The sequence below is a fragment of the Sesamum indicum genome, linkage group LG8 (assembly GCF_026168435.1).
Source record: "Sesamum indicum cultivar Baizhima isolate 11 linkage group LG8, ASM2616843v1, whole genome shotgun sequence".
Lineage (NCBI taxonomy): Eukaryota > Viridiplantae > Streptophyta > Magnoliopsida > Lamiales > Pedaliaceae > Sesamum > Sesamum indicum.
This window is the reverse complement of record NC_142664.1, coordinates 30,061,739-30,082,856: the sequence shown is the minus strand read 5'-3', so window position 1 is coordinate 30,082,856 and position 21,118 is coordinate 30,061,739. Positions and strand designations below refer to the sequence as shown.

At 36.7% G+C, this 21,118-nt stretch overlaps 4 protein-coding genes across 12 annotated transcripts; all 4 read right to left on the bottom strand.

Annotated features, from left to right (window-relative positions):
* Positions 1–2,987, bottom strand: NIR1 (nitrite reductase 1). The gene is made up of 4 exons (XM_011089958.3): positions 2,171–2,987; positions 1,476–1,830; positions 1,084–1,372; positions 1–997 (listed from the first exon to the last, which is right to left on the bottom strand). Exons 1-4 carry the CDS (start codon positions 2,550–2,552, stop codon positions 257–259), a joined length of 1,767 nt encoding a protein of 588 aa, XP_011088260.1. The 5' UTR covers positions 2,553–2,987; the 3' UTR covers positions 1–256.
* Positions 2,988–5,163: 2,176 nt separating this feature from the next.
* Positions 5,164–9,349, bottom strand: FUT11 (fucosyltransferase 11). Its single transcript, XM_011089957.3, has 7 exons — positions 8,535–9,349; positions 7,907–8,067; positions 6,933–7,174; positions 6,684–6,788; positions 6,401–6,557; positions 6,056–6,283; positions 5,164–5,722 (listed from the first exon to the last, which is right to left on the bottom strand). The coding sequence occupies exons 1-7, from the start codon at positions 8,940–8,942 to the stop codon at positions 5,467–5,469; spliced, it is 1,557 nt and encodes a 518-aa protein (XP_011088259.1). The 5' UTR covers positions 8,943–9,349; the 3' UTR covers positions 5,164–5,466.
* Positions 9,350–10,331: 982 nt separating this feature from the next.
* Positions 10,332–14,731, bottom strand: LOC105169540 (cold-regulated protein 27). 9 transcript variants are annotated; one of them, XM_020695806.2, is made up of 6 exons: positions 13,974–14,157; positions 13,583–13,783; positions 12,795–12,974; positions 12,394–12,685; positions 11,002–11,102; positions 10,332–10,909 (listed from the first exon to the last, which is right to left on the bottom strand). In XM_020695806.2, the coding sequence occupies exons 2-6, from the start codon at positions 13,607–13,609 to the stop codon at positions 10,805–10,807; spliced, it is 705 nt and encodes a 234-aa protein (XP_020551465.1). In that variant the 5' UTR covers positions 13,610–13,783; positions 13,974–14,157; the 3' UTR covers positions 10,332–10,804. The 9 variants fall into 9 exon arrangements, with proteins under 9 accessions (XP_020551465.1, XP_011088256.1, XP_011088258.1 ...); XM_011089954.3 differs by having other exon boundaries at positions 14,015–14,154; XM_011089956.3 differs by having other exon boundaries at positions 13,583–13,672; positions 14,015–14,152.
* A 1,275-nt stretch (positions 14,732–16,006) lies between these two features.
* On the bottom strand, positions 16,007–17,002 carry LOC105169539 (uncharacterized). Its single transcript, XM_011089952.3, has 2 exons — positions 16,541–17,002; positions 16,007–16,377 (listed from the first exon to the last, which is right to left on the bottom strand). Exons 1-2 carry the CDS (start codon positions 16,908–16,910, stop codon positions 16,289–16,291), a joined length of 459 nt encoding a protein of 152 aa, XP_011088254.1. The 5' UTR covers positions 16,911–17,002; the 3' UTR covers positions 16,007–16,288.
* Positions 17,003–21,118: the final 4,116 nt, after the last annotated feature.

Here is a 21,118-nt window from a genome sequence, read left to right as displayed (position 1 = left end):
TGAACAGTAACAAGCAAATATATATATATATGAAAAAGTAGAGTTGTTGTACATGATGCTCTCATCTACCAAAGAAATTATTCTCTTCCTTACATGTGCTTCCAAATTCACAAACAAAATCCAAGGTGTTAGAAAAGTCCATTCCTTCAGTTTCATGCTCGTCATTCCAGCATTACGGCCTAATCATCTCACTCCCAACAGCCAGCTCTTTTTTCCTTCAGCATGCCACTACAAATGCATCTTCTTCAAAGCGTGATCAATCTTCACTCTCTTCCCTCTCTCTCGGCACGGCACCGAACTTCTCTATCAACAAGTCCACCACCAACGGGATGAGCTCATCGCAAGGCACGGCTTTCTTATATATATCTCCCAAATGTGAGTCGCTACCGATTCTCCCCCCAAGATAAACGTCCGCCCCTTCCACTACTTTCCCGGCTTTGTCTCTAGTCATGCATCCCATGAATCCGATATCAGCCACTTGCACTTGACCACAAGAGTTGGGGCAGCCGGTCCAATGCATTCTCACTGGCTTCGTGACTGAAACGAGTCTCTGCACCTGTTCCGTCACCTTTAGAGCTCGTGCTTTTGTCTCAATTATAGCCTGCCCACAGAACTGGTTGCCTGTGCAAGCCACGAGGCCTTTCATTAGGATGGGTGGCTCGGGGGAAAACCGGTCCTTGAGGAGGGGCTCCTGAAGAAGTGCTTCAACTTTTGAGTTCTCGACGTTTGGAATGATGATGTTCTGCTCGACTGTGAGCCGGAGCTCGCCTGAGCCATAGGTGTCAGCCAAACGTGCAAGCTCATCCATGTCGTCTGCCTGGACACGGCCAACCGGGATGTGAATGCCCACAAAACTGTAGCCTTCTTGCTTCTGAGGATGAACTCCGAAATAGTCTCTCCTCTCCCACTGGCTCTGGACCAGATCTTCTGAAGATGCTCTCTCCAATTGCTGTTGAGGCATTCTTCTCACAACTTCTTCCCTGAATCCTTCTATGCCCTGCATCATCGACAGAGAATGAATATCCTATTTGTTAGCTTAGCATCATGATAGGATTAATGAGAAGAGCAGCAAGAATAACTTACAAGCTCATCAATTAACCACATCATTCTTGCTTTCTGCCTGTTTCCTCTGGCACCAAGATCTCTGAAAGCTTCAAGTATGGCTTTGCAAACGGGGAGTATATCATCACCGGGAACCCATGCATCAAGAGGGATTGCCTCCGCACATCTCTTGGTGCTGAAGAACCCGCCCACGAGAAGATTGAACCCGAAACGTCCGTTCTTTGTTGCTGGCATGTATGCAAGGTCATTGATGTGCGGGTGCTCGTAAAGATCGTGCGATCCTATCACACACACATTCCACTTCCTTGGCCTGCCAAAAAGTTACCAACAAGAATTTCAGCCAAATAGCATCAAATAAATATGTTTCTTTACTCTTTTGTTCTTTTTTCTACTTAGAAATGCGCACAACTTACAAGTTGGTAAAAGCAGGATTGCCACGCGAATTGGCAGTAATGTATTGAGAGAGCAAATTATTATAAGGCCTCGTGTCAACGATTTCATGCGGATCAATCCCGGCAAGAGGGTTCCCTACTGGATTCCTCACATTGTCCATGCCACTTTGCAAGCTCGTCAAGCCGACCTCATCAAGACCTTTTAGAATCTCGGGCACATCAGGCAAAACGACTCCACGAATTTGCCAATTTTGCCTTGTAGTAACATCAGCACACCCATCCTTCCCGTATTTCCTGATAACGCTGGCCAAATACCTAGTCTGGGCACTCGTCGTCACCCCATTAGGGAGCTTAAGCCTCATCATGAATCGACCATCTGATTATCAGCAACAAGACACAACTTCAGATCATAACTCACAGGATGAATGTTTACCAGATTACATCTTCGATTTACATTCGTGGAAATGAGACAATGATTTGAGTTCACAATGAGGTCGATCATGATGATTTATGTATAATTGTATATTCTACCCCTTCGTCTATTCAAACAAGAGATCTGCTCAAATCAGTTGCCCAAGTTATTTTCACCAATTATTGAAAATAAGCAGAGATTCAATCAAACATAAGCACAAATCATAGCTGATATCATCTATATGCCAACAAGTGAAAGGTCCTGTAAATGTTGTACTTTGAAAAAACTTAGGATTGAAACTTACACTGGTGCTTCCTCCTGTGGAAGAGACCAAGCCACTTGAGCCTCACATCAATATCATCCTTACTCAACTTTGATTTTTCAATCTCCTCAAGAGACATTTTCGCCAGCTCTTCGATCCCATTTTCCATGAACAATTTCATGGGCTCCTTCTCAATCTTCACCTTCTCCTGAGGATTTATCCCTTGCCTGAACTTCTCCTTCAGCACAAAGTACCCATCCTTCTCTTCCACTCGAGGCTCCAGCCTCTCGGCGTCGACTCCTGCAGCCCCGGATGCCGGTGCAGCCACCGTCTGCGGCGGGGTGGCCTGAAGTCTGACGCTCTTGAACCTATTACTACCATTTGGCAATGATGGTGCCAAGAACTTAACGGAAAGCGATGACATGCTGAGAGACAAACAAGAATAGTAAGCGGCGGTGATGGCGGTGGTTGTGGTTGAGGTTGAGGTAAGAGGTTTGCAGGGTGGGGTGGGGGAAGGGGGAATGAACCTCTTAATAGAGGGTGTGTGTGATCAAGTAATGGACTCTTGAACATAGCTAAAGGTCATTTCTCTATGCATAGGTGACAGTTGATGCGTTTTGACAGAAATATCCCTGCCGTTCGTTATTCTACCATGTGTGGGGCCAGGCCCGTAGTATGCAGCAAGGGCAGTGCGGGGTTATTTCCGGAAAATCGATGAGTTCGTGGGTTGTGGCGGTGGTGACGCTTGGAGATAAGGAAAACGAAGAAGCCTCGCCTCGCCTCGCCTCGCCTCACTTCACTTGAGCCTATGATTCAGATGTCTGCTCCTCTCACCGCTGCCTTTGGCTTCTTTCTCTTCCTTTCCTTGTCCGCCCACCACATAAATGGGTTATTCCAATTTTTCCATTTTATTTTATGGGTGAATTAAAAACGAATTTTCACTTAATTATGAATATCTTTTTATTTAATTATAATATTATTTTATTTTAACGATTCTCTAACATCTAACTCAATTTATATATTATTATAATTTTTTTTATTTTAGCATCTAACATCGAAGATCATTCTTCCTAATTTTTGACTATGTATTTTCATACACTGCGCGTCGTCGTCGCACATATAATCAATAGATTTTAAAAATAAAAATCAACATATGATTAAAAATAGATTAAACCATTAAAATGAGTGAAATCGATAATAAATATAATAAAATGTTGATGATTAAAACATAATATGAATCATCTAAAATAAATAAATAAAATAAAATTATATTTTAAATTTTAATTTTATTGTGCCACAAACTATCAATTAGGAGTGATAGATGAGTCGGGTTTCAAGAAAATTTGATCCTTCAATAGTACAAAAAAGTATTTGGCTTTCAAATAAATAAATAAATGAATACTAAAAGTCAAAAAAGGTCCTATTATTTTGTTTCTACAATACTATTAATTATCAAACACGCATTATTTAGGAGTCTTCTTCATTAAGTTTCTTCTAATTATAATTCATATCAATCTTTATTTATTTTTTTTATTCAAATCAAATTTAACTACACCACATCTTAAATGTTATTATATTTTTTTATTTGAATAGTTGCTTATTTTAGATTGTACGCCAATCACATAATAATGACTATTAGTGTATTTGTTAGGTAATTCTTTCTTTCTTTTTAAATTATAGGCCCACTCAATATATGATTAATTTCGGTATGAATTTTTAATTGACATGGAATAATAATTATATTTATATATATACTTGCGGCATAAAGAGGTTGTAAAGTGATAATATTGTTTAGCGTGAATAAATAAAACTAAAGGCTAGTGTCCTTATCATTGCTCACATTTTTTGTATTCGATTATTATTGATTAAAATAAATTAATTACAATTACAGATATTTGTGTAGGTATTAATATTTAATAAAAGCTATTACAATAATTATATCTTATTTAACAATACCTAATATGCAATAGATTCACATATAATGAACTTCTAAAATCACGAAGCCTTGAACTAGACATGGTTGCCCATTGCTCACATACTTTAATCATCGTCATCATCAATTGTAATTAATAAATGTAGAGCAGTTTGGTCAAAACTGAAAAGAGGAGTGGGAGGAATGGGCTAACCGGAAAGTGAAAGGTCAAGAAGACTCAAAAGAGGCATATCTCCCAACCCGCCTCATTTTTAATCTTACAATAATAATGCTCTATTCTGCTAATCCACTGCTTCCGCCATCTCCTCAAACTTGTACGTTTTTACTTCCCTTTCACCTCTTTTTCATATCCTAATTTCTCCTTTTTTTTTTTTTTTTTTTTATAAAAAAACATCCAATGATGTGAATTATGTTATTATCAAAGATGGAGACAAGAATTGAATTAATAATATTACCTTGCACGAGTACTAGTAATAGTAATGTATTTCCTTTATTTCCAATAGTTTGAGTTTGTAATTCCTCTATGTAACTCTTTTTTTTTTTTTTTCATCTACTAATAAATTCTATATATGTATAAAGAACGCTGAAATGGAAGTGGTTGGGAATTAGTATATAATACAGCTCATTAAATCCCAATGGACAGACACAAAGTGGACTGCCTACTTCATTTTAAAATATCCCATCTCCACTCTACATGTGCCCTACACATCATCCATAACATTATACATCTTTCTTACATTATTTTTTGCAAATTAAAAATTAAAATTTGAATAAAAATTGTGGGATGCATCAACTGAAAACAACAACTCACTGAGGAAGCTAAGAATGTATCTCAATCGACCATTAGTGTTTGGAAGATTTTGGGGTTGGTGTGTAGGAGGAAGTGAAAAGGTAAGAAGCAGAAATGCGGTTTGGGCAGAGGCAGTTGTTCGGTGACACAAATTGCTGAGAATATGTTCCGTGACACAAATTGCTTCCAACTCCAAAACCAAAACCCTTCAGATTAACATTCTTACCCGAATATGCAGTGTTTTTTTTTTTTTTATCATATCAAGCACGACCTATATGTTTATAAGTTATGAAATTATCGTAACAGAGCTAATTAAGCAGGAAAAGCGACCTTCAAGCTCAATTGTATACTGCCATGTCTAACACAAAAGAATTCTCTGCTCGATGACGAGTGTGAAGTAATGAACAACCCATTCTTCGGTCACTACATGGGGGATCAGTATATCGAGTGAAATTAATGGGTACATGGGGGCAATTAGGAGAAACTAAAGACGAGAAGCGCACCCCAAGAGTTAACCTGCCTGCAAAAGTAAGGCCAAGAAGAGTGTGGAACAATGCACCCAGTTGAGACCCTGCTGCAGTTTCCAATGCTGCAACCAGACGTAGCCATCTCAGTCTATACAAATATGACTTCGAACTTAGCGCATGGGTGGCTCTCTATGTGATTCCTGAAATCGGAATCTCCTTTGAATCTGAAGGTGTATAATGCCTGCCTCTGTGTCATTCCAACGGGGTATATTCTGTAGACTTTGAGTTCATCCCCACCCCTAATGCTTTCTGGCCTCTCGGGTTTCCATACGGGCACATGTTTCAGAGACTTAAACTTCAACAAAACTGCAGATGATAAGGCCTCCAGGGTCAAGTTGTCTGACCTGCATGAAGAGATGAGAAATGCGATACCAGGAACGAAGAGTAAAATAATTAAGGAATGTGTAAAACACAGAAGCACTGGATAGTTCAAATTTATTATAATGGCGGTGATATGTCAATTAAAATCAAATTGACAAAAATCGCCAGCTTTTATGGATACCATTTGTACAACAAGCATTGACCATTCAATTTCAATGTTTCTCTCGAGTGGCATTCGGTGCTTATAAATATGTGATATAAACTGTTTCAGGATTTCCATCATAACCAAATGATTCAAGTAGTAGAAAGAGACTAGATATGCAAATAGCCAAACCACAGTTACACGCAATATATACCTCAAGAAAATTGATTCCAACTCGAACCTCCCTCTTTCTCCTGCATATACATGATATACGGTTTTTGAGCCACTGGTACACTTGCAGGGACGTTTTTTAAATTCTGGACTCTTTTCATCTTTCTCTCGGATCTTGGTTGCCAAGTAAATGCATAAACGACATGATGAGTGTACTGCAGCCATATCAACAAGGGCCTTGAAAGAATCGGATGGCCCCTCAAACTTCCACCTAAACCAAAAGAAAATAAATGTAGTCAAGTTCAATACAAAAGAAAAACTGTTAGCATTTAAATTTAGTTTCATATGTTCAAATTGGCACAAATCAGTACTCAATAGTAATGCAAACCTTAATGTTTCATTGTATGCACTGGGATTTTCAGCAAGATACTTCATTGTCTTGGCAACAGAGTCAACATCTTTCACTTCCTTGATATGCAAGAGCGAACCAGGAGAAGGAGCAAATTCTTGGATATTTGGGGCACCCACGACCACAGGAACAGCGCCTAAAATGTATGATAAATGCCCTTAATCAGAACAACAGTATCATAAAATTCCTTGGAAGTAACACACACAGACATAAATATAGTTCAAGAATTAAGGAAGGAGTAAGCACAAATGTAATACATTACCGGCTACAAGAGACTGGAAAAACTTTTCAGTAACATAATCCTCCTCATTTGAGTTCTCAAAAGCCAAGCTAAACTTGTACCGCTTTAATGTTTCCACTTTGTCCACTGGAAATATGAAATGCGAAGTGTGTATGAGTTCTTTATCTTTGCAAATATAATTAATATGAGTTGGCAAAAAATGTATATTTAAATTGATAGAGAGAATTAAATAGCAATTCCAAGGTTTAACCAAAAGATCCATAAATTCACCTCTTCCATCACGATTTCGATGGCAAGTCCCATAAGAATCAATTTTAACATTTGCATTTTCAAGCCCGATCAAAGCTTGTAAACGAAAATTCCGAGCACCACAGTTAGAAATGAAAGCAGCAGCAAGAGCACTTTCAGTCTTTGGTTGAACTGGAGCCATTATATCATACTCAGCCCAGGAGAAATACCCCACAGGCACATCTGACGAAAGGCTGGTTGTCATTACAACATCATATCCCTTCCTGCGATGTAAGAAAACAATCACAGTCAGAATTAGTTTTATCTGGTGTAGAAGTATGTACTGTAGACCAGCTAAAGATACTTACAAACCAAAAAGGAGACAAGGATAATCAAATTACCTTTTCAAAGAATTGACAAAAGCACTCACACTCACACAATACAAGTTGAGTTTACGTCCAACTGGCAGTAATGCTACACTCTAGCCATAGTTACTAAAACCCCTTGTCCATGATTCAGAGAACAAAAGCAATCAAAGGTAGGGTGTAACCTCCTTGCCACCCAGATTGCAAACGAGTTAAAGAAAAATGTCCAAAACGTGATTTGCATGAGCCGTCACTCACATTTGTGTATTTTAGCTGCCTAATAAGGCTTCCAGCTCATATTAAGAACATGACACAGAGTATAACCTGGGAGACACATAACAAATTCTGCATTCTTTTTTTGTTTGAATAACTTCTCTCTCGTTCTACTACTTGCATTTTGTTAATAATACGAAGCAGAAACTCCAGAAGAAACAGAATGCAAGCAACATTTTCTGGATTCAGCCTAAAAGCACATATGATGTTTACTAGAATGTTGTAACCATTCGTTGACCCCCATGAGAAGATAACCAGAATGTGGATCTTGATTTACTATTGCTTGGAAGATAAGCAATATGCAGTAAGAAAAGCCTATGGATATGGCTACAGACTGGAAGAAGAGGCAAAAAGCCACCATATTTTGTGCTTACCCACCGTCGTGCCATAGCAATATTATTCTCGGCATAATATGAAGCTGACTCCATTGACCTAAGCACACTTGCAGTGCCGGGTTCCTGAGGAAGTCCAAATGCAGCATCAGGCTTCTTATGAGCTTCAAATCCAAACTTACATCCAACTGCACAGTTTTTCCACTCCTACAGATTGCATTATATAAGTCAAAACATGTCATGTTCCATAACAAAGCCACCATAATGAGAGAGATACATTGGCACAACAAAATGTAGCCCCAATGAACATACTCAGGGAATCCACTCAGAATCCATTTGGAATGCCTTATAACTATTGGCATTGTTATCAGGTTTCAATCGTTCCTCCATAAAATCTGGTCACTCTTGTAATCTGAGACACCCACATCTCTCACATTAATTAGCCTTATATCCTATTCCCTTTTCTCATAACAAGTAATCAATAATGTTAAAACTCAGCTGACGATCCAATTTGGATTGTTATAATAAATGATAACAGACCTTCAGCACAAATGTCGGGAAGACATAATAACACGCTACAAAATGGATAATACTTCACATCAAATATCCACTTATTTAAGGAATCTAACAACTCCCACCAGAGGAATAATTTGAATATCCAGAATAAAAGGTACCTCATCAGCCCCATGTACTAAAATTGGGTCTTTCTTGAAATCCCTTGAATAAGGGACAGAGTCCACCTTCTCCAACCATGCTTCACAGCTCTCCTCGTGTCCGGAACCCGGATCGTGACCCGACCCGGAATCTTCACTTGACGAAGCAGAGGGCTTCGATTGAGTGAAGCCGTAGAAGGAGTCGGCCCATGAGTTGACCAAGTCAGCGTTCTTGACCATGTCAAGCCGCCCCAAGAAGGCGATCTCCCCTATGACCACCAAGCCCACCAAAATTGGTAGGAAATTGGACCATCTTTTCTTGTTCGAATTTGAAGAAGGAGGAGGGGGGAATGAATAAGACGTCGATGGGACATCGGGATCCAACTCTTCGCTTCTGGGGTGCTGCTGTCTATGGTTAGCAATAGCCATGATCTTGGATTGACAATAAATTACTGAACTAAAAATTAATTAAAAGAAGAAAAAGTTGTGATGTTTATGAGAATACGGGTGGCTGTCCGGAAAAAGGAGTGAGAACTAAACGAAACTCTTCCGCAACGGAGTGTGTGTGTGTGTGTGCGTGTCTGAGAGAGGAAGGGTTTTAGAAGTGGAATAGAAGTGAAGTGGGACAGGCAAAAGGGTCTGTATTTCAGTTGGTGGTAATGAGTGAATATGTTGAAGCGGACGCCTCCATGAAAGGAAAAGGAGAGGGTCTCAGTGTTGTTGCCTGTTGGACTCAACCCCACCTATTTCTCTGCGTTTTTTCTCTTTTGTCCCATGTCTTTGCATCCGGGGTTTATTTAGGTTTTATGGATTTTCCTTTCGGATGCTTCTTTTTCTCTTTTTTGTACGTGAGCTATGGAAGTTTAATGGGATTTTATTTACGGCTCACCCACTCAATACACACGCATACAAAAGTAGAATAATTTTGTACCCAAATTATTAAATTTTTCCTCTTGGATAATGTAATTTACCTTCTCTAAACATTTAATATATATATATATAATATATGCGAAACCGAAAAAAAAGAAGAGCAACAAAATTCGTAATTGAGTAAGCGTTTTATTTTGTTTCTTTATTTGTCTTTCATAAGGATCTTTTACTCACGATTTTGTTTTGTAGAGAATTTTTTGTTGAACATTTTAGAATTTCATAAGAATTTTAGTGTTAGTCTCATTGTCAGAAATTTCAACACCCAATAAAAAAAGAGCTGTATGTATAATATATATATTGAGCATGAATTGCTAAAATGGAAATGTACGCCCCGTTTTCAAAATTTCATGGTGTTTTGCAATTGAAAGGTGCTTCTAGACCCAAGAGCTACACGTTTGGCTTGCATACAACATGCCAGAATAAACTAGAAAATGTTACTGAAAAATAGAAAACCCGCCTGTGATATGAATTAATAAGGTGTATGACAATCAATTGTGGGTTCTTTCTTAGATTCATGAAAGCATAAGATAAGATGATGCTTATTGGCAACTACGAACACAACAATAGTAATATATAGCCCGTCCCTCATTGATTTCTAATCATACTTCACTTGGGAGGCAAGCTTTCCCATATTAAAAGAAGACAAAACAAAACCACATTATGTAATTATCTACAACACTGCCAATTAGCTTTAACGTTCAAAATAATAAAACAAAATGCAGAAGGCTTCAGGCTTCATGATTCACAACTAACACATGATACCTATAGGATAGCAAATAGGTTCCTCTAACAAGGGACAAGGCAACAAAAACAGTTGGCTGCTCTTGCCTACCACGTCCACCAAGACTAACTACATAGAATCTGACTGAAAAAATTAAGTACCAAGGGTTTAATCATTTGTCAACTGGAATTTATAGACAACGGAATACACATTTGGAGTAGGCAATCCACCAACTCCAGACTATGGACAAGTCGCAAAATTGAGATGTAGCCAACACATACATTGAATCATTTGTCTCCTACATAAAGCCCAACACCAAGACATCAAGTATATATACATCTACCTTTATATCTCCATCCAATCTACAGTCAAACAAATAAATTTCACGCAAGAATGAAATCGTGTTCCTACTATAGCTGAAACCATATGCTCGAGAACTCACGAAAGCAGAACATCCAAGGATTTCATTCTTTTCACTTGCAAATCACCTGGATCTGGCTTGAAAATTGTTCCTTCAGATGAGCACTGACAGAAGAAATCAAAAGCCTGCATTCATTGTGCTCATCGTGCTAATCTTCTAAAAGCAATTATCACAGCAGCTCGGTTATCAAAAGAATATCAAGTTAGAGGACCAAAGTTCTCAATATTTTCCAGACACGGATTCATGACGTGCTAGTTCTTCTCCAAGAGTGATATTATTTATCACTGAATAATCTGCTGTAGGCAATTTCCTGGAAGGCACAATCTGAAAGGACAGATACCTGGTTCAGGAAAAGATCTAATAGTTTGCGTGTACATAAAAAGAATTGCTAAGGGAGAATTAACTCTGGGCATTACTTGATCCTGACTATAAGATGCTGTCCTGAGCCTTTTTGCCCGAGATCCAGAATTTGATATATTTTGGTTGTCTTCATCCAAAAAATTCTGACCCATTCCCTCTGCAGAAAATGCAATAATGTGAATAATTTGATCAAAACAAATAAAAGGATGGCCTCTGTAAACTGAGTTGGACTACAACATGCATAAACACTTGCATTTCCAGAAAACAAGAAAAAACTGTTTGACTGAATGAGTGAAAAATGCTTCTTTTGTGTTAAGAGTACTTCTAGTCACATCGGCAAAGCATCAAGTTCCTCATTTATTTTTCATCAAAAGTAAAACCCCATCCCAACAATGACACGAAATGCACATAAATTATATCCCCATTATTTTTTTACCATCAAAACAACTCAAATCGAGAAAAAGCATATCCTCTTTATCATTGTATAAAATGAATCAATCTTCCTCAATAGGAAGCATCATTTCATTCTGACAATGCACATTCATTGAAGTACCAGAGGCCACAAGCATTTTTTCAGCTCTTCAACTTTCAAGTTCCATATCCTTCTTCTCTTCTTGGGCTGGTAGGTAACAGATTATGCTCGAAAAACCCCAGAATTTAGAATAACAGATCCACTTAAACCATAGACAATCAATCTCGACATATAACAGTAACATTGAGCTGGGACATTTTACAGATAAAGCAAAATTTCTTTAGTCACCTCATAGATTAACTGGCAGCCATTCCCAAAAACACTACTAAGAGAAGTAACATACTCTTGGAGACTTACAATGTCTAGAGGCAGATGGCATTCAAAGGTAAACTTCTCGCACTAATTCGTCTTACTCATTGCTAGTAGAAACAATATCAATGATAAATTTTATATTACCTTTCACGTCAAATACACAACTACATAACAATTGTTACAAAAAGTTCTAGATTATGTCATTGTGGAGATCAATTCATGAGAAACAGAGCGACCTTTCTGAAACATATACATCGAGATAGCTCATCTGTTCCATTAAACTGTAATCAAAAGTCAAAGGGAAAAGAACCAAATGAAGAACCTAGAAGGTGGAACAGTTCAGGTACGTATTCAAACGAACCGATCTATATGGAAGGACTTTATCTTTGCATGTCCTAGTGGATTCAGAAGCAGATAAAAAAAGGAAGCCATGCATTTTTATGCATCGGAATAAGTGCATTCTTTCCTCAAGTATGCTTCCTCTGGATAGATAACAAGTATATTTATGCATTCTATATGATTAAAGTAAATCAACAATAGACAACAGAAAAGCTCACGTAAATAGCTGAGGAAACTAGTGGAAATTTAATGACACCACCTCCTCCTTAATGGAGGAATAACAAAAAGTAAGACCTAGTGATTGACAAGGATTACTTCAAATCACCTTTCTTTATGTCAAATAAATCCCCCTGGTACGGATTACCAGAAGAAAACTGCTGTGAACATGTCGCAAATCCATGAGATATTATCCTTTTACCATGTTTCTCTCTACTGCAAAGCTTCAGAAATTCCGCCATTTCAGTTGATGATGGAGGATAGTGCATGCGCATGTGCTTGAGATTACACATCCCTTTACTCTTAATAGGAGTGCGTGAATCAGCTGAAACACTACTGGAAAAAGGCTCATCCACTACACAGTTTATCTTTTGCCAACCGCCGTTCCATAAAACATTAAACTGGTAAAGATGAAAGAAAAAAAATAAATTTCCACTTTGTAATACATACAATCAGGAAGAGATTTCAACAGCATACATAAAAGATCAGAGCATCAGATGCGTCCCTCACCTGCTCAAAAGCATTGCTCACGTTGATCAGCTGCTTTTCAGATATATTTGTGTGTCTCTGGTTCTCCACCGAGAATTGTGCAAGCAAATACTTCGATTGTTTCAGCTGTTCAACAAATGACACTTCCAGACGATGAAGATATAAGTTGTGCTTCTCATCTGTCCATGCAGAGCAGTCGTCCTGCATAAAGAACGATTTGAGGATAATCTTTCTACATGAAACATGATAATTAATTCAGCCCTCCCAATGACAGGAACCAGAGCTAATTACAATCATGTCCCACATAGAAGCTGTTCCTATTCGCTAATGTGCCCCCACTCTAGCTAACGTCAGACATACAAATGCTCCATCAATTGGCACTTGTTGTTAGTTCTTCCTTGTTTTGATCATTCAATGCAAAAACAAAAGTGCATAGACACATAGATATATGGGGAAAGATACTTGTCACTAAATGCAATCAGATTAAAGTGCGATCAGCATTTATTAGCGGCTCACCAATTTGCCAGATCATAGCCCTTCTTCCTAATAATTGACTCAAGTGGTCCATGTAGTACTATAGAAGAAAGTATGCTAATCATTATCATGTCTTGTCTAGAAACTCAATACTTAATGATTCTGTTCCAGCTACAACCTGATAAACATTCAGAAATAATCTATAGGACTTGAAATAAAAGTTCAAATCCCTTCTACTTTCCTCTCATTAATATCGGTAAATAGGTGCACAAAATCAATTCAAAAGCCTATAAAGGATAGATTGAATTCATGTACAAAAGAAGTTAAAAAACCACCACGTCATAATGTTGACTCCCCGACATTCATGTACTTCATTTCTTTCCGCACGACCCAAGAGTTTTCCTCCTTCATGAGCCACATCAAACCTAAAAACTAAGGCGCAAACCATTAGTGATTTGTTTCCTTCCTTTCACTGTCGAAAAATCGAACCCTTGTACTTGTTCTTCTAATGCAAGGAACAGAGGCGCACAGATTTTCTGAAGAAAATCACAGGAAATTTATATAATAAAAACCTAATTCGGTTAAAACTTGCCTGCATAAAACGCCATAGAACACAGGATCATATGCAATTTAAGTAGATAGCACTACGGGCATCTTAGAGCCCCAAAATCAGGAAAAAAAACAAAAAATAAAAGCAAAAAAAAAAAGAAACACATTATCAATCACCTTGTTAGCAACATCAAGAAAGAAAGAAAGAACAGAGTTACCGGCGCCACATTCGCCGAGCGACACAAAATATCTTTGCAATTCTCAGCAGTCAACACTGACGCATCTGAGTTGGACCGAGTCAACTCATAGTTGCGACCTATATTCGCCGCCGGCAAGGGATGCGGCTTCCCCGTCCATAAATTTCCTTCCATAAGCAGTATACCAGAATGCGGATTGTGTTAATCAAACAGGAAATACTGAAAAAAAAAAAAGACAACAAAAAAAGAAAAAAAAAAACTTGCGAAGAAAAAATTTCTTGAGAGAGAGAGAGGGAGGGAAGCGAGAAGGTGAGAAGAGAAAATGAAGCGTAGGCTCCACATGGAAGCGCTTTTACACGTGTCAGGAACGGCCCACGTCAGACGGGCTGATAATATCTCCAAGCAATGACCGCCAGATATTTTGTTGCAGCCGCCGGCGCGTTCGCCACACATCCCACGTTTTTCCATTTGTTGTTTCTGTTGATAACGTTGTGGCTGTGGACCTTTGGATCCACCACTGCACTTTTTTCTCGCTCCTTAAATTTTTAGGTATTACTGAATGTACTATTCCGCTCCACCCGTCTCACAAAATATCGCCTCAAGTTTTGTTATCTTTCACTCCAAAACAATACTGAAATACCGCTGGATACGTTGGGAAGCATATCACTCATGTACACTCCAACTCAATTCAACTCCTTCTTTCCTCGCACTCAACTGCAACATTCTTTCTCTATTTTATTCCTTTTCTCTTTTTCTTTCATAAAAAGTAATGATAAGAAAGAAGAATAATAAGGCGAATGCAAAATTGTCAATAGATTTGTCAAAATATCAAAAAAATATTCCTAGTTTATTTGCATTATTGATTGTTTGTTTCTAACATTTCAGAAACTTTTCTTTTGATTTGAGTTCCATTAATTAGGAGTGTTCAATTCGATTTCTCAAAATTTTAAATTGAAATGGAACTGAGAAGCTTCGATTTGGTTTTAGTTTTAACCAATTTTTTTATTTAAAAATCGACTTATTTAGAAAATAATAATAATAAATCAGCCATTAATTCCTGCAACTACGATGGAGGGAGTTAGTGGAGAGAGAGAGGGTTCTCAAATTTCAAGTCAATGACTCAAGTCTCAATTTTGACTCAATTCTCACATTAAATTAATGTATTAGTTATATAGATTTATATAATTTAAATATATTATAATATTTATAATTGAATTACTATCATAAAAAATTAATATGTAGGTCAAAATGTATATCTAACCAAATTAAATACCTTAATAAGAATTCAAACACATATGGTGTGTATATATATAGTCGACAATGCAACAGGAAAGCCGGACACTTTTCATGGTTTAATCTGGCATTTTTATTTTCATCTTTTGAGAAAAAGGGCCCAAAAGAAGATGATGAATAGGCATAAACAAGCTATCAAAGAGTCACAGTAAATAGAATTGTTAGAGCGACTTATGATGAACCCACTTTTCCGTTGCATCCATGGTCACAAACATATTCAGTGTAAAAATTTTATATAATATTAGATATGAAAATGTTAAATAGCATTGATCACATGATATATTAAATAAAAAATATGAGCAAATTGCAATTTACCTACATGTGATACAAAGGTTAATTGTCTATTTTATGTGTCTCATGTAGGTAAATTGCAATTTGCCGTAAAAAATATTATCCAACTAAGTGCACAAATATTCTTTCAAGAAAATAATATCCCCATAAATACAAACATACTAATAACCTTGATAAGATCTTGAACGATGTGCTTCTCTAACTTAGATGAAAGAAATAAAACACGATTTTTGACAGGCATATATATATATATATATATATAGCATCGAATAAAGAAAATGGAGTTGATGAAGGAATTAATAGCGTGTAGAGTCTACTGTATCTTAAGATTTGGTGTATGCATTATCCGATTGCAAGTATTAGTACATTCAAATATAGCTGAAGATCAAAGTTTGGATGCTGACGTTTGTTTAAGCTCGATCGGGAGTATGACGACATAGTTGAAGGTTCTGCCACTAAAAATCTCTAAATAAAATACAGGAACGATTAGTTATATTACAACAGCCCCAGTACTTGGGTCAAAAACTTGTACAATCTTCAACCACTGAAATCAGCAGGAAAAATCTCGGAAGTTGTCTTTCAGTGTGCAGCAACAAAAGCTAGAGATAAAGAGAGGCAGAAGAGAGATAATCAGGATTTTCTTTTTATTTATTTTTTTGGTCTTCCGCTTTTTCTGCCTTTCTCCTCACGAAATCGTGAAGAGTCATCTAATCATGAGTTAGGCGAGAGTTGCCGCACCGAACACGCCACCACCTGCGCCCATTGCCTCAATCTTGTCTTCACCATTTCCGGCTTTTCACCTATTACAGTTCCAAAAGTCATAAACAAGTTGAAAATGCTTTATTTTAATCCAAATTGATCTTGATTCAACTCAGAAGAATGATTCTTTTCCCAAATACTTTTGTCTGCTATACGAAAGTTGCAAGCCAATTGCAATTAAAAAATAGCAAGTTGAATTGTTACCTGGATCTATAATCGCGGCGGGGCTCCCGACGGACGACGTCGACGCGGTATCGCAATCGGAAAACGACGCCGAAGAAGATCTAGACAGGGTATGAGAGTACTGCCGATTCACAGCGTAGTAAAACTGAAGTGCGGGGAGAGTCGACGAGAGTTTCGGATCCAAATCAGGCGAATCAAAGTCGAATCCCAAGTCCAAGCAGCCGCGCAGCTCGTCCAGGTCATCATCGGTGACGCTGCGGCCGCGCCGCAGTCGATGATTTCTACGGCGATTGCTCCACGCCTCCTCTCGGAGTGTATCAGGCGACCATGAATTCTGCTTGTACAAAGGCGGGGGAGCTCCCCGGCGTATGTGTTGCTCTGATTCGGACATGGAGAGTGCGCCGCCGTAGGGGCGGAGAGCAGGGGAATATTTCCTTTTTAAAAGCGTTTTTCGTATTTTTATATCTGGCAAGCGGGAATAGTGGGATACCCAATATGAGGTATTTAAAAGGAAGGTATAGGCTGAGTTGTCCAAGGTGCAGTGTGTGTTAGATCTGACACGGATATGGGTCCCACTAGAGCCTGAGTGGGATCCACGCGACCCGTCGCCGCCGAATATCTGGTGGAGTCAACTTTAGGTTCCAGAATATTCTCATCTTTTAGCCTTTATATTTTATTTTATATTAACCGCCGTGTACCAATATGTATACGACTATACGTATACCAACAATTATGATATAATTTTCAAAAAATTAAAATGATTGAAGTGAAGTAAGTGATGGATATAAGTGAGAGTGTAGAATAAACATGATAGTTAATTAGTAATTACATAATAACAATAATTATATTCATACAAATATTTAAAAATATAATTGATATTTTAAAATTTGATATCACGTTTACAAATAATTAATTATGAATCAAATTTTTTTCTATAGATTCGTATAGATATATAAATAATTAATATTTTTTTGAAATAAAAGCGTTGAATTATTATTAATTGAAATAAATTGGTTACAATCATCTATATTGCATATCAATATCTGACATAGATCGTTACAACAATAATACTATGATCAACAAAATTGACACCAACTATTACAGTTGAAACAACACCTACTGCTCAATAAAGACAACACAAGCACTAATACTATTCAATAGAAACAACACATTTAATATTCAGTAGACACAATATCTCACGCATAAAGTGAGATTTGAACCTATGACTTCTAACACAAATATAAATTAAAATATTAAGAAATAAATTAAAAAAGAAGTTAGTGCCAAAGAACGAAGGTTATTATTTTTTCAAATATTTTGAATGGCTTAAATCAAGTATTGGCTGAAAAATAGGTAACGCCCGTTGTGATACAAATGACGAGAATTATATTTGTGTGCTTGAAACTGTCGTAATTCTACAGTTTGGTTTTATTATGGAAATAGTTGAATATGTTAAGTGTTAGATGTAAATTTGAGTGCACAATTAGAAAAAAGATTCCCACAATAACTTAAAATTTAAGGGCTTTAAGGATATGTGATTGGTTAAGAAGTGTGTTGCTCAACTCGTAATTATTCACAATTTTAGATCATGGACAAAATTATATTATATTGAGTTGGAATTGAAAGATTTAAAGATAAAATTTTTAAAAGTTTTATAGTATTTCTTTTTTATATTTATTTGAATAATTTTATATTATAAATGATTTATGTTCCCGACTTTAAAATTTTGTTTTATAAAATATTTATGGATTTTAATTTGCATTTACGAGGAGTCATTTCAAACAGTTCTTTTTTTTAAATGTTTCAAATTTGAGTTTGAGATTATTATATCCTGATGATAGTTCAATCCAAATAAATATTGGGCTTGGTATCGGGTTACTATCCGAGTCCTTGATGTTTAAGCTAAGTCGGGCGCAAGATTGTGGGAAAGAAAAATTATATTACAGTAGATAATGTATCTTGGCCTCAAATAACTTTGAAATATTTAAAAAGTCAAATGTTCGTACTTGTACGGAGCTCAGCCCTCAAAGAGTTGAATGATCGACGGTGGTGAATAGGGATTGTGGGGTCGAGTTGAGTGCGATTTTACTTGAAAAAAAACGTGCGGAACATCAATCCTATTTGGATATTTGAAATCATATGAAAGGTATTTTTACCTAATCATTTTTGTTCAAATTCAAATAATTCAATTAAAATGTAGTCTATAACTAGTTATAAATTCATTTTTTATAGTCTCTCCATTTCAAACCTAAGTATAATTCTTCTTACGATGTTTGAAAACGATTATGATTAATATCTGTTTTTTCTTTCAAGGAAAAAGGAAAGGCGAATATGTGTGTGGGAGTTGCGAATTTCCATTGAGAGAAATGGGGCAAAAATGGCTTGCACATGGAGAACGTGACTAATCTATTAGTCCTAGTCTGATTTAGCCCAGAGAGCAGCCCACTTCTAGAGGTCCAACTCTCTCTCTCTCTCTATATATATATATATGTCTGTAATTTAGGAATATTAACTCGAAAAATTGAGGTCCAGATATAATAATTGAGATGTCATGTCACAAATATAAGACCTTAGGCATCAATATATAAAGCATCAACGTGAATTTGATTCTTTTGATTTATTATTATTATTATTATTATTATTATTATTTGTATTTCACAAGACAAATTGCTGAGTAATTACTCTGTAAGAAAATTATGAAAAGATAAAATATAAAAAATTGAAGCATGGGAAAGGGAAAATACAAAGAATTAATACATATATATATATACGTTTTCTTACTAAAAATTAAAGACACAAAAATGGTGTTAGTGGCAGCAATAATTGAATTCAGGGATTACATAGTATATTGCTTAATTGGGCCCCACAAACTTTCTTGTGATCACAATTCACCATACAATTTAAAAGGTCAGCCCATGAGATGTCACACACTTCGTTAATATCTGAAAAGAATTATAAATTATTAAATTATGCATAATTGTGCCATATTTTATTTCATTTTATTTATATATAATATCTCACCCTCATTAATTGCCTATAGTCGAAAACTATATTATAGATTGAGATAAGGAGTGGCAGAAGGTAGGTAACCTACCAAGGCATGGGCTGTTTAACATCCCCAAGAACATAGCATTTAATGATACAAAATCGATGTGGGGAATGAGTTTTATTTTTATTTTTAAAAAATAAAATTATTTGAATGGTCTCGACTCCAGTTATTATTATTGAATAACACAACACTGAGAATTATAGATCATAGAAAGAAATACTTACAGATTATCTATTCACAAAATTTTACAACTATAGAGAACTCAACCGTATAATATTTTACATATGAAGTGGTCCGTTATTATCCATTAAATAAAGATTCGTTCACAATCGGGTTCTATCTTTGATATTTCTTGTCATTTTTGTGGTAGTATGAACAAATCGTTATTTTACTCTTTCCAATTAATTGAAAATTCAGTATTAGTAATATGAATAACACACATTAGCATGTATGGACCAAATAAAATAGTAGGTCAACATATCTCACTCAACTTCATCAAAATTATAATAAGGAAATTAAATATGTGTACCAAATCCTAGAATTAGGGTTTTGCTTTTTGCCCCTAGTAGTGGAACTGGCACTGGCCTCCTGCATCAAGGACCAACACAGAAAACAAATTGCTCAACCTAACTCCCTATACTGTATCAATTGCCCTGCACACCTACTTGACCTCGAATTAATTTTGTACTTGTGATGAAGGCATACTGGTGATGAACAAAGATGGAGAATCCTCCTAGTATTTTGGAGGATAATTCATTTTTAAAAATAAAGATTTTAAGTGATCATTCTTTATTCGAGTTATAAATATATATTTTTCAATAATTTGTATGTAATTTCTTATATATGATGCAGATTGCCGTGATAATATAGACACAATGATTTATTGATCTATTACAGAATTGTACTTAATAATAAAAAGAATTTAAAGGAATTTCTTAATTATCATTCCTTAAAGGCCTTCCAACTTCAGCTAGAGGCAGAAAATCAATTTTTGTTAAATGAAATAAAATATTTAAAAAGTAATTTAATTACATAAAATTTTTGTTATATTAAAAAAATTTAATCCAACTCAAATGAAAATTTCTTCTACTGACAGTAAAAAGAGGTCAGATCAGCCCACATCAACCAATCAAATCAGGTGCAGCCCATTTTTATCGTGCGCACGTAGGGCAACTTCACTCTCTCCCGAGAAATTCCCTATTAGGACCCTGAGACAAGACCGCCCAGCGGCCCTTCAAGGTGTGCGTACTGCACCTCAGGCGCACTCCACAGTGGTGTCTGGTGCTGTGTCACTGACACTGACGTACACACGCGCGGCGCATACCACTCACCACTCCGTACTGCCCGCTGAGCGCACCTGACACTCAACCAATCAGATTGCGCCACCTTCCATCTTGTCGGCAGATTTGAACGGTTACGATTCCCCCACGTAACATTCTCCCATTGGATAAGTGGTCGCATCAAGAACCTAAGCTGCATTCTGATTGGTCCAGGTTTCGCAATTATAGACCTCCACCAAATTAAAAAATATTAAAAAATGGAATAAAGAA

What these genes read in the sequence shown, in the direction of transcription:
- NIR1 (XM_011089958.3), bottom strand. Translation starts at nt 2,552, where the DNA reads ATGTCATCGCTTTCCGTTAAGTTCTTGGCACCATCATTGCCAAATGGT. An exon ending in CCACAGGAGGAAGCACCAGT is followed by an intron (nt 1,831 to 2,170) that starts GTAAGTTTCAAT and finishes GCTGATAATCAG; the next exon opens with ATGGTCGATTCATGATGAGG. An exon ending in AATCCTGCTTTTACCAACTT is followed by an intron (nt 1,373 to 1,475) that starts GTAAGTTGTGCG and finishes ACTTTTTGGCAG; the next exon opens with GCCAAGGAAGTGGAATGTGT.
- FUT11 (XM_011089957.3), bottom strand. Translation starts at nt 8,942, where the DNA reads ATGGCTATTGCTAACCATAGACAGCAGCACCCCAGAAGCGAAGAGTTG. An exon ending in TTTCCAGTCTCTTGTAGCCG is followed by an intron (nt 6,558 to 6,683) that starts GTAATGTATTAC and finishes CATACATTTTAG; the next exon opens with GCGCTGTTCCTGTGGTCGTG. An exon ending in GCATACAATGAAACATTAAG is followed by an intron (nt 6,284 to 6,400) that starts GTTTGCATTACT and finishes CTTTTGGTTTAG; the next exon opens with GTGGAAGTTTGAGGGGCCAT.
- LOC105169540 (XM_011089953.3), bottom strand. Translation starts at nt 14,167, where the DNA reads ATGGAAGGAAATTTATGGACGGGGAAGCCGCATCCCTTGCCGGCGGCG. An exon ending in GCTCGGCGAATGTGGCGCCG is followed by an intron (nt 12,975 to 14,014) that starts GTAACTCTGTTC and finishes TTCTTTATGCAG; the next exon opens with GACGACTGCTCTGCATGGAC. An exon ending in TTTATTTGACATAAAGAAAG is followed by an intron (nt 11,103 to 12,393) that starts GTGATTTGAAGT and finishes CATTTTCTGCAG; the next exon opens with AGGGAATGGGTCAGAATTTT.
- LOC105169539 (XM_011089952.3), bottom strand. Translation starts at nt 16,910, where the DNA reads ATGTCCGAATCAGAGCAACACATACGCCGGGGAGCTCCCCCGCCTTTG. An exon ending in CGCCGCGATTATAGATCCAG is followed by an intron (nt 16,378 to 16,540) that starts GTAACAATTCAA and finishes GAACTGTAATAG; the next exon opens with GTGAAAAGCCGGAAATGGTG.